This window comes from Mustela putorius, unplaced genomic scaffold, assembly GCF_011764305.1.
Source record: "Mustela putorius furo isolate JIRA1106 unplaced genomic scaffold, ASM1176430v1.1 tig00537243_pilon_pilon_pilon, whole genome shotgun sequence".
NCBI classification, from domain to species: Eukaryota; Metazoa; Chordata; class Mammalia; order Carnivora; family Mustelidae; genus Mustela; species Mustela putorius.
Genome location: NW_025422382.1, coordinates 1,956,461 through 1,969,567, shown reverse-complemented (window position 1 = coordinate 1,969,567; position 13,107 = coordinate 1,956,461). Strand labels below are relative to the sequence as shown.

General features: G+C 36.0%; 1 protein-coding gene across 1 annotated transcript in view; it reads right to left on the bottom strand.

Moving 5' to 3' along the window:
- Positions 1-13,107, bottom strand: part of UNC13C (unc-13 homolog C) — a 568,731-nt gene that overhangs the window by 42,566 nt on the left and 513,058 nt on the right. The window contains exon 31 of the mRNA XM_045073496.1: positions 10,394-10,541. Within this exon, the coding sequence (XP_044929431.1) occupies positions 10,394-10,541 (148 nt within the window). The remainder of the gene's footprint in view (positions 1-10,393; positions 10,542-13,107) is intronic.

Genomic DNA, 13,107 nt, shown 5'->3' with positions numbered 1-13,107 from the left:
GTTTCTGTGTCTTGCTGATATGCTTCTCTTTTCTCCCCTTACCCAAACCTCATGCATCCTTCAAAGCCCACCTCAGGCCACACTTCTTCTACGAAGCCTCCCAGCTCTTCTGCCCCACAGTAACTTCTTTCCTCTGAAAATCCCTAATATTCTATCTTTAGATCCATCTGATATTTAGCATAAATTACCTTGTATGGTTATTTTTTCCTCTGTGTAGTTGTTCTAGCTTCACTGTAAGCTCCTCAGGGTAGAAACTTTTTCCCATGTCTCATACCGAGCACAGTGCTTTGTGATGGCGCGGAGTGTGGCATGTTAATCTTTGATGAGCATGGCATGTATGGAGAAGTTCACAGGAACTGTTGGTGTGATTCCTTCAGGTGTCCATTTCCTAGGTTTCTCTACCACTCTGCCAGCCTCTTGGCAATGCAAAGTTACATTCACAGGGAAATGTGCTTGTTGATTTTCTTGCTTGGCTGCATTTGAAAAGTTTTTTGTTCATGTTTATAGAAGAAAGGGGTATTTTCTTTTTTTTTTTTTAAAGATTTTATTTATTTATTTGACAGAGAGAGATCATAAGTAGGCAGAGAGGCAGGCAGAGAGAGAGAGAGGAGGAAGCAGGCTCCCTGCTGAGCAGAGAGCCCGATGCGGGACTCGATCCCGGGACACGAGATCATGACCTGAGCCGAAGGCAGCAGCTTAACCCACTGAGCCACCCAGGTGCCCTGAAAGGGGTATTTTCTCGAAAGTACATCTAATGGTAATGATGATGATGCAATATGAATTGACATTTATTGAGAGTTTGCTGTGCACTGTTTCACATAAATTAACATGTGTGATCCCCCCCAGCAACCTAATTAACTTAGGATTTACTATGCTAGCCATTTGCCAGGTGGGAAAACTGAGGCTTAGAGAGGTTAGGTGATTGATCTCAAGGTCATATAGCCAGGCAGAGGGAGAGGAGATGCTTGGGTCATGACTTAATGGTTACCCATTCCCCTGTCTTAACCAACCTATTAGTTCCTTGTCCCTTTTCTCCATAACTGAGAGCACTTTATGTCAGAGATTACAATCTTGCCTTTTAACCTTTATAGATTTAGTCAATATTTCCATGCCACATAACACAATTCATGTATCTTTTTCTAAGCAAAATCAAATACCTAATAACAGGCTTAATTTCTAGTGCTAAGAGGTGATTGAAGAAGAAAATGTCCCCTGTCTTTTCTCAGAGGTTAGTTATAAAGGGCATATGTAACTTGTAAGGCAATAGTCTGTGGTTTTTCAATTAATACCACTGACCCCATTGGTCACAAAACCTGTTCTCAGTGAATAAAAAACAGATGTGATGGTTCAGTAGGTACAGAGATATTATATTGCATTTTGCTTTCTTGACTCAGTGATTTGTAAAATGTTTTTTCTGACATCTCAGTTCGTCAGCATTTCCATAAATTTACCAAACAACTGATTCTGACCTTGGTTTTACTTTCCAATCAGATCTAAAACAAAAATAACAATAACAAAAACATTTAAAAAAATCATAGTTACTTACAATAAGAAAGTATTATATGATTTTGAAAATACCTGTTTTATCATTGACTTAGCAAATGCTTAATTTTAACCAATGCAATACATAATTACTCTGGTAAATTTTCTCATTAAATAAGATTTATAAGTTATCAATTACATATACACATATAATGTACATATGTATGTAAATATAAGGTGACTGTGTGTGTGTGTATATTTCCCAGATAATTCTCCTACCCCCAGAGCAATTTTTAGATCTTTTCAACCTAAGGAGGAAGCTGAATTGGACTATTTATTCGAGCCCACAGATTTAAATCTAAGGCCCTGAAAAGACTTCAAAATCTACCACTTTGGGTTGATTATATTTTGGAATCCAATTAAACTAATTTACTTTTGACAGAAATGTTCTTCATATTTCTTTATTTTTTATTTAAATTCCAGTTAACATACAGTGTAATCTTAGTTTTGGGTGTACAATATAGTAATTCGACACTTCCATACAACACCTGGTGCTCATCCCAAGTGCATTCCTTAATCCTCATCACCTATTTCACCCATCTCCCACCCACCTTGCCTGGGGTAACCATCGGTTTGTTCTTTAGAGTTAAGAGTCTGTTTCTTGGTTTGCCTCCCTCTGTGTTTTTTCCCTTTGCTTGTTTGTTTTGTTTCTTAAATTCCACTTATGAATGAAATCATATGGTATTTTCCTTTCTCTGACTGACATTTCCCATAGCATAAAGCTCTTTAGCTCCATTCATGTCACTGCAAATAGAAAGATTTCATTCCTTTTTTGTGGCTGAGTAACATTCCAGTGTGTGTGTGTGTACACACACATATATACCACATCTTCTTTATCCATTCATCAATTGATGGGCACTTGGGCTATTTCCATAATTGGCTATTGTAGATAATACTGTGATAAACATCAGGATGCATGTATCTCTTTGAATTAGTATTTTTTATTTTCTTTGAGCAAATACCTAGTAGTGTGATTGCTGGGTCAAAGGGTAGTTCTATTTTTAACTTTTCGAGGAAACTCCATACTGTTTTTCAGAGTGGCTGCCCCAGGTTGCATTCCCACCAATAGTGCAAGTGAGTTCCCCTTTATCCACATCCTTGCCAACATCTTGTTTGCCGACAACATTGTTCCTTGTGTTATTGATTTTAGCCATTCTGATAGGTGTGAGTTGGTATCTCACTGCAGTTTTGATTTGCATTTCCTGATGATGTGTAATATTGAGCATCTTTTCATATATCTGAGAGCTGTCTGTAGGTCTTCTTTAGGAAAATGTCTATTCATGTTTTCTGCCCATTTTTAAATTGGCTTGTTTTTTGGTGTTGAGTTTTATAAGTTCTTTATATTATTGAAAAAGAAATGCTGGGACAAATTTTCAGATAATTTGAAAGTGCAGAAAATTATAAGCACGTAGAAAAGAAAATCCACCATAATTTTACCACACAGAAGTAAATGTTGCTTTATTTTAGAATCTTGTGAAAGAAATTTATTATCCTAGATCTTTACTAATTTAACAAGATTTATTTCACTAGCCCATGCCTATTGTACTGCTGAACTAAACTGTGAATTTCCCCATATTTCTCCATCTCTGGAGAGATATGGAAGCCTAGCTTCCAAATTGTCTGCCTGCTTCCTTCTTATCTACTTTGCACTCTTTTTTTGAGATGTCAGAGAAACATTCTATTTTTTCACATTGCCCCCTTGCTGAAATCACTTCCATGTCATCTCTTGCTCTTGGGTGAAATGATTATCTCACAAGAACACCCAGAGGCAGTGTGGAATATCAGACGTATAACTTGAAGACCTCTGTCTGAATTTACAAGGCTGTTCTGAGAATTAAGTGAGAAAAAGATATTTGAGGATGCCTAAAAAGTCAACTCCAAGTGTGGGTACTTATTATTTAGATCTTTGAATTGTAATGCTAAATGCCAAGTGTTTTGTTTCTAATAACAAAACAAAAATTTTAATTTTAGACAAATATACATTACATTCAGATTTATTTTCATAAGATTAGCCTTTGAGAGGCAAGTAACAGAACAACTTAATCTTAGAAAACAAGGTTCTAATTGCACTGATCTTCTTCATGACCTTGGAATGAGATCTGGTCCTCACTCAACTGAGAAATGAAAAGATGGACAACACCCACCCACACCCACCCACACACACACACACACACGTTGATTTTATATGGGTAGTATTAGGATAAAGTCTTTCAACTATTCATCTTAGAAAAACAAAAAAGCAATGAAAGTATATCAGTTCTGACCTACAAATACATATACTTAGCTTAGTGCTCTAGAAATAATAATTTCCCCATTGCGGGGTCCACAAGTAACACCTGCTTAATCTGTGCCAAAAGGACTGTCTTATTTTGCAAATGATTTTACCAATGACTCTCAGTTGTCTCAAGTTGCCATCAGGTTTCCAGAGAAGATGAGATGCTGGGTAAGATAAATTATATTATGAGAAATGGAGATCTGAGATTTTGATGCCCTGGCCAGAGTGTAATGGAAATATTCCTGAGAATGGAAAACTAATATACTTCTTTTTATTTTTTCATTCTGGACAGCTCAGTCATAAAAATGTGATGTTTTATCTCACTCCAAAGAGAATTATTCTAACACTTGACTCTCTTATTTTTATGTATTAATTTTTGATGATGCAAAGGAGAGTCAGCATGAAAGAAAAACTTAGCAAAGCCATGAAGACCTGCCTTTGTATCAGCCAGGATATCAATAGCAAACAATTAATTTTGGATGGTTTAAGAAAGTGACTGTTTATGAAAGTTTAGGTAGGGATCTAGGGAAAACAGAAGGAATAGTGGAACTGTTAACACCCATGGTCAATAAAATACGAAGGACAGAAGTAGCTTCTGGGCTCTAGAAGGAAAGAGTACTATAGGGAAAGGTACTTTGAAAGGACACAGTCAGCCTGAATGGACCATGCCCAGAGAGGGCCTGGAGAATGAATACTTGACTTACTCTTTCCTCCCATGGAGTTTCAGAGGAGCCCCCTAGGGGCTGACCCAATGGGAAACGAGGAGTGAGCGAGTCCGTAGCCGTCATCCATAGAACTCAGCTTTCTGGAGAGAAGAAGGGTGTATTTGGACGGGTGCATTGAAAACATTTTGCCTAACCTTTTGGTTGCAGCATATCTGGCACAAAGGCTGACACATGGTGAATCCTCCTAAATGTGAGTCTGTTGAAAGCTTATATGAATCTGCCTGTGGCCAAAACTGAAAACAGTCATGTATTTCATTTTTTTTTTCTGGTTGCTTTTGAGTTTTATGTAACAGATTAAATAAAACATGATTTCAATAGTTTAATAAAAATTATCTCTCTTAGGCACTTAGTGCCTTCTACCTTGTCTGAGAACTACTGAACAGTATCACCATCAAACTGTAAGCTTTTTTCCTAAGTGGGGACACATACACACATACACACACACTTCAGGTGTTGTACAATGTCTAGCATAGGGCTATGGGCATACTTTCAGTAAAGGTTTGTTGAAAGGTTTGTAATTTTATGAATTCAAATATGAGAACTATGTCATATTACATATTTTTTAATTTCCTATATTTAATTTTCTACCACTCATTAGTTCTAAAAATCAATGAGCACGTTTTTCGTATCTAGCATTGTTCTAAGCAAGGTCTCTTTCCTCCTACGGCTTACATTGAGATAGGAGAGAAATATAAACTAGCAATCATGAAATGAGTCAATGTGCTCGGAGGTGTTACAAAATTATGTTTCTGCTGGTGGGGGACAAGAGCGGTGAAGATTAGGATAGGCAAGGTAGTCTAAAGCCACAATATCCTATACAGTAGATTCTAGAGGAATGAAATCAGGCTATGTTAGAAAGGGCTTTCTGAAAGCAGTATGGATTTTCTTTTCTTCAACTGGAATTTTTCCAATGCAATTACTTCTAATTAATATTTAGTGTCCTGGACACTAAGCATGCCCCGTAACAGCAACTAGAATGAGGAGAAACGGGAAAGCAAAGGAAGAAGTTTGGGGATACAGTTTGTTGCTGACATGAAAAGAAAATTAAAAGATTATTTCCTGCAGAGAAGGGAGATTAAGTCATACTAAAATGAAAAGTAAGGAGCCTGAAGCAAACTCGGTTATTCAAAACAAGAAAGAAGTAGGGTACCTGGCTCAGTGGGTTAAGCCTCTCCCTTCAGCTCAGGTCATGATCTCAGTCAGGGTCCTGGGATCAAGCCCTGCATTGGGCTCCCTGCTCAGCGGGAAGCCTGCTTCCCCCACTCCCTCTGTCTGCCTCTCTGCCTGCTTGTGATCTTTCTCTCCTTGTCAAATAAAAAAAAAAAAATCTTTTAAAAAAGTGAAAAAAAAAAAAGAAGAAATCATGAGCTATACAAAGTAATATATATTCTGATTTCTGGTTAAAATAAGTATGAACTGGTGGGAAGTACATTGTTTCTGCCACTTCTCTACATGACTTCAGCATGTATCTTAATCTATTTCTGATGCCATTTCTTAATCTGAGAAGTATGGATAATGCTACCAGCCTCCGAGGATTATTGGAATGCACCGCATAGAGGTAGACGACTGACTTGCTATATAGTAATGCTCAGCAGTACAGTAACCTTATCGACACTTACCATTTCTACTTTGGAAAAGGATTCAGCATATTCTGAAGCATATCACATCGCCACTCCTAGTAAAGTTGTTTGTATATCCCTTTTTGTCTGGACTGAAGAGCCTCATCCAGCTTTGTTTTCAGACCAACTGCAACTTTTGAAGAACCAAATGTCATAAATTCTCAATTTTCCCCCTGCGCTACTGAAACCTACTAACATCTCCTCTTAGAAGGCAGTGCTAGCTAGTTGAATTCCACTGGCCCAGGGATAAAACTGTGACATGAAATCCTTTGGATGGGATTCCAGATCTCTGGTTACCTGTGTAAGGCTTATCAGCTAAAATGAGAAACCATTTCTGACTGTGCTGTCCAATCAGTAGTAAACTGAAGATGGCCAAGTGGATTTTAATATTACTTCCCCTATGTTAGCTGAGGATATTTCTTGGTGTTTTTGCCCATAGGTGACATCCCGTAGGTCATTTCTTTATTCTGAAACCAGTTCTTTAGTGAAGTAAATATTATCAATGTTAAATTCTCCTACATTTCTGATAAGAACAGATCCTTTCTTCAGTGAGCCATTTCAGAAGGGTTTCTTTTCTGCTTATGGACATGACTCCCATAGCTGGAGGAAGCTAATTAGAGATAATTAATGCCTTATACATAATGTATACATTGGAACATATTCACAGATTCCAAATGTGAATCAGTAGCTATCTGATTTCTGTTTCAAATTTAAATAGTTTATACTCTACTTTAGCAGGAAACAGGTCATTAAAATGACCAAAAGGATCTGATTTTTTAAATAAGCAGGGACTCAAAGATGATATAAAGTTAACAGGAGGACAGATCATGGAATAAAACATTTTATCTCATGTATTTTAAATCACATAGTCATTAAATTTAATTTTTTTATGAGCCAGTTGTAACATAGCCATAAATATCCCTTTGTCTGTAAAGCTTTTAAGATTCAGGTTCCTCAAGGTCTTATAAAAGCTTAGATAAGGAAACAATATGACAGAGAGTAGCTCAGCAATTAATCATTCTGTGCCTCATTCCAAATTGTGTTATACATTGAAAAAAATTCTACTTAATATGTTAAACTTTTATACATTTTTCACTGTCTGCTACTGCATGAAATATTCAAAGAGCCCTTGATATAATGAAATAGCTCTTTGAAAAGTTTTTTATAATGAATATTGTAATCAAGATGCAAGAAAATAATTTTGTAGCAGTTTCTAAAACTGTAAGTAATAGATCCCTGAAAAACAACAAAAACAAAAGTATAATTTTTTAAGCTAACTACCCAATCTGAGCCATTGGATCAACTGTAAGAGGAAGAATAGGTGATAATTTTACAAATATTAAAGTAATTGCTAATATTATTACACAAAACCTAAAACAGTATTTCTGTATATTTTAATGGTGCAGAGAAATCTAAGGTACTTTAAAATATATCTACTGATCAAAAATTGGTGGTGAAGAGAATTTTGTTTTAAAAGCAAAATAATTTTTCATAACAAAAATTAACCATGGATGGTCTTCACATAGTGGGATTCTAAAATTAAGAGTAGTAGATACAGTTTCCTGGACAGTTTCTGTATCCAGAATGCCTTCCTCTTTCTACCACCTCATGACTCAGTTTACCCACTGGACTTTCTGCCTTTCCTGTCTTCTCAAGTTAAAATTTTTCCTCTTCTGACGTGACCTATGTTACAACACTTCTCACTTCACTCTAGTAATAAGAGCAGGGTGGCCTGATCTCGGCATTGCTGACATTTTGAGCCAGATAAATTTTTGTTGTGGGAAGCTCTTTTTGCACCACAGATAATTAGCAATGTCCCTGGTCTCCACTCATTAGATATACCAGTAACATGACCACCACTCCCAGATACAACCACCAAAACTCTCCAGATATTGTCAAATATCCTTAGTGAACCAAATCACCCCAGCTGGAGAACTGCCATATTAGAGACACTGGTATATATAATGTCATGTTCAGTTTTGAATATATCCCTCAATGTATGAAACTGCATTCAGAGGTGATACTCAGTAAATATTTATAAAGTGAATGCAGAATAAGACGGTGCTTTCTTACTGCAGTTCATTGCTAGAATAATAAACACTCTTATCAAATGAACTATCAGTTTCACTTGAGGACTTAATACTTCTATATCCATTTTGGATTGGCTTATTTCCCAATATTTGGAATAGAAAGAGAAGACAGTGTTTTTCCAAACTGATAGTTCTCACTTGAACTCTGTGGTTCATAAATTTCTAATGGGACTCGATCCCTAGCAGTTTTTTTCTTTTTTTATCACTAGAGAAAGAGGATGTCGACATTTATTCCAAAACAAAGAAGAAGGAAATCAAGGTGAAAATGGGAGAGAAAGGAGCAAAAGGGAAAGAAAGAGAGAGAGAGGAGGAGGAGGAAAAGAAGTGAACAAGATATAATAGGTTCTTCTATACTTATAAGATCCATTTATGACAAAGCTGAATTAAAATAAGCAATTTTGGTTTTGATTTTGACACCATTTTCTTTTTTTTTTTAGCCCCTTCTATTTCTGTAACAGTTTTTAAGCATACACAGAGCTAAATGTTGTTAGTTACCTATCACAAAGGTTTATAGTTCTATAGGATCTTATTGTACGAATATGCTACAATATTTGTTCAACTGTTAATGGACATTTGTTTTCCTAGTAAACTTTCTTACGCATGTCTTCTGGTGCACATACACACACATTTCTTTTGGATTCGCACTTAGGAGTTGAATTCCTAGGTTATAGGGAAGGCAAATCTTCAACTTTAATAAATAATACCAAACTCTTTTCCTATTTATCCTTATACCAAAACTGAGACACATAATGTAGTTTTGTGTGCTGTGACATCTATGCTAGAAAATGGGCTATGTGCATGTGTGTGCATGAGTGTGTACACATATGTGTACATAGGTATACATGTGTATACCTATGTACATATGTATATGTATGTATATACATGTGTGTACATATTTATACACACATATACATATGTACATATGTATACCTATAAAAGCAAAGCAAAGGTTTCATACACAAATTTTCTGGAAATAAAACTGCAACTCTATATGATACATTGGAATTACATTCTAGTGTATATTTATAAAGTTTGGAACATCTTGAGGGATGATGGATTGAAGGGAGCAATGTTTTGAATATTTCTGTAACTCTAGACAACCCCTCTTGAGCTCAACTATTTTTCCCTTTCTCAAATTATCCCAAGATGTAACTTGGGTTTGTGTAGCACATGGAAAGTAATATTTGTAGCATTTTATTGGGCACTCTCAGAAACTACAGTGTTAAAGACAGGCGAAGGTCGTACCTAGCACATGCCTTGATATTACAGGCAAAGCACCTACCTGTGATGTAGTTAGAAAAGTTCAAATATCCATGAAGAAACACAAGTTTGGAGAATTTTCATCATGGGAACAAAAAAATCTGTATACTTTCTTTCCCGAGGATTCCTCATGGATGAAGATAGTGTCCTCATATTCATTTTTATTATTTCTATGGCATGATTTATTATGTTCTAAGTTTGATCCTGCATTTGGCTCTTTGTGACTCATATTGACACTTTTAATAATCTCTCAGAAATGCCAAATCTTAAATGCATACAATTACCAAAATATGATAAATCACAAAGGAACTTGAAAGATAGGCTTCTTACTAGTAATATCCTGTAAGCTTATGAGGTGGAAAGTTTGCCACATGAAACAAATCCAACTGTCCAATAGTGTGCTTGCTTCTTGATCCATTTCAAAGTAAAATTTAAAATTTCTTTCATGTAAAATGAGATTTCTCTTCTGGAAATTGCAGAGATTTTACAATTTAAGTTAAGATCTGGGGAATTATTATAATATTTTGGAAATTACCAAGAAGAGCAAACACTCCACCCTTACACTGAATTGAAGAGACTGCCATGGCTGTGGATATTCAAAAGTAGGTTTTACTAAATTTAATGACATTAGAATCACCAAGAGTCAACCACTCCATATAGTTTTAGTATTAAGCTGATCCTCATGTTACTGAAATTATTTCCAAAACTGTAATTGAGGAGGGCTGAGAATTATTGATCATTTTCTATTAAACATAATCTTCAATTCTAATTGATGGTTTAAGTTATTATAGTAAAAATTATTAATAGTATTTATAATAATTCTTCTGTTGAATTTTAGTTGTATTCAGTTTACTCTATTCTCACATCCAATGTGTTACTTACTCTGTGAGGTCTGAGTGTCTATGAATTTCTTTATCAAGGCATCAGTAGTTTGAGTATAAAGACTGAGAGCATATCTCAGAGACTGAAGATCTGGGCTTTTCTCCAAGAAATTCTTTTTCAGGCCATTTCCTCCCGCATGAAAGTATTGCTGAAGAGAAAAATAAAATAATAATGTAAGCAGAAGGATTTAGAAGGAAGTATAGTAGGAAGGATTTTATTGCCATAATCGTGATGCTCAAATGGAGTAATACAATATAATCAATGTGAAATTGTGACAAAAGGACAGTCCTGACACTTTCCCATTACTAGGTGATAAGCCTGTTATTCAGGTCCCCTCACTATCTCTGAACTGATGCTTTACATCACAGACCCCAGATCCTTGAAGCTTAAGGTTTTTCCTTTCATTCAAAACTTAAGTATATGGGATCGTGAAGATGCAGCCGTAAAAAGTCTATTTATAGAATGACAGGTTTAGATGACAATTGTTGACTTGGTTATTGGCTTGTTTCTAGAACATGAAAATATATATATATATATATATATATATATATATATTTTTTCTTTCTTTCTTTCTTTTTTCCTTTTCTTTTCTTTTCTTTTCTTTTCTTTCCAGGGTTGTCAATATTTCACAAAGATTGTAGTACCTGCATCACATATTGTCCAGTTTGTGATTCTAGGCCAGGTGGCTGCTGCTCCATTTTCCCTTGCTCTAAGCACACAGTAGGGCAGATATAGACCAACCTGAGAAGGCAGAGTAGTTGTTGGAAATCCAACATCTCCTGCACCTCATGTCTGATGAATGTAATGAAACATAGGGATTTTTTTTTTTATATTATTACCCAATACTCAAAACATTAAAATATCTGCGGCTAAGATACTAGAGAAGATATATGCTCTTTAATAATAAATATAGTCATTGAGGGACATTAGCATTTTTCATGCTGAAAGTATTATGTGCAGATGTCACCTAGAAAGCAATTATATACAAATTGTGACAGACTACGGATATTTTTTCCCAACCATTTATAGATGGTAACATCTTTATAGTGTACTGTTAGAGTTAGATAAATAGTTCTCACTCTCTCCCTGTAATATATATATATGTAATATACAGTACTATACACTCACTGCAACCTGACTTGCTTTGATCTGATTCTCACAGAATGATGTATTTTTTTCTAATTTAATTTTTTTCAGTGTTCCAAAATTCACTGTTTATGCATGACACCCAGTGCTCCATGCAATACATGCCCTCCCAAACACCTATCACCAGGCTCACTGAACCCCCCCCACTCCCCCTTCCAAAACCCTGAGTTTGTTTCTCAGAGTCCATAGTCTCCCATGGTTTGTCTTCCTCCTCTGATTTCCCCCAACTACTTCTCCTCTGCATCTCCCCATGTCCTCCATGTTATTCCTTATGCTCCACAAATAAGCAAAACCATATGATAATTGACTCTCTCTGCTTCACTTATTTCACTCTTCCAGTCCCATCCATTTTGATACAAAAGTTGGGTATTCATCCTTTCTGATGGAGGCATAATATTCCATGGTATATATGGACCATATCTTCTTTATCCATTCATCTGTTGAAGGGCATCTTGGCTCTTTCCAGTTTGTCAACTATGTCCATTGTCGCTATGAACATTGGATATAGATGACCCTTCTTTTCACTACATCTGTATTTTGGGGGTAAATACCCAGTAGTGCAATTGCAGGGTCATAGGGTAGCTCTATTTTTAATTTCTTAAGGAATCTCCATACTGTTTTCCAAAGTGACTGCACCAGCTTGCACTCCTAACAACAGTGTAAGAGGGTTCTTCTTTCTGAACATCCTCTCCAACACTTGTTGTTTACTGTCTTTTGATTTTGGTTATTCTAACTGGTTTAAGGTGGTACCTTAATGTGGTTTTGATTTGAAACTCTCTGATGGCTAATGATGATGAACATTTTTTCATGTGTCTGTTAGCCATTTCTATGTCGTCTTTGGAGAAGTGTCTGTTCATGACTTCTGCTCATTGTTGATGTCATTATCTGTTTTTAGAGTGTTGAGTTTGAGGAGTTCTTTATAGATCTTGGATATCAGCCCTTTGCAGTGTGATTTGGAAATATCTTCTCCCATTCGGTTGTGGGTTGCCTCTTTGTTTTGTTGACTGTTTCCTTTGCTGTGCAGAAGCTTTTGATCTTGATGAAGTCCCAAAAGTTCACTTTCGCTTTTGTTTCCTTTGCCTTTCGTGATGTGTCTTGAAAGAAGTTGCTATGGCTGATGTCGAAGAGGTTACTGCCTATGTTCTCCTCTAGGATTTTGATAGATTCTTGTCTCATGTTGAGGTCCTTTATCCATTTCAAGTTTATCTTTATGTATGTAAGAGAATGGTCAAGTTTCATTCTCCTATACCTAGCTGTCCAGTTTTCCCATAACCATTTATTGAAGAGACTATATTTTTTTCCTGCTTTGTTGAAGATTAGTTGATCATAAAGTTGAGGGTCCATATCTGGGCTCTCTACTCTGTTCCACTGGTCTATGGGTCTGTTTTTCTGCCAGTGCCATGCTATCTTGGTGATCACAGCTTTGAGGTAAAGCTTGAAATCAGGCAACGTGATGCCTCCAGTTTTATCTTTTTCAACATTTTCTTAGCAATTTGGGGTCTCTTCTAGTTCCATACAAGTTTTAGGATTATTTGCTCCAGCTCTTTGAAAAATGCTGGTGGAATTTT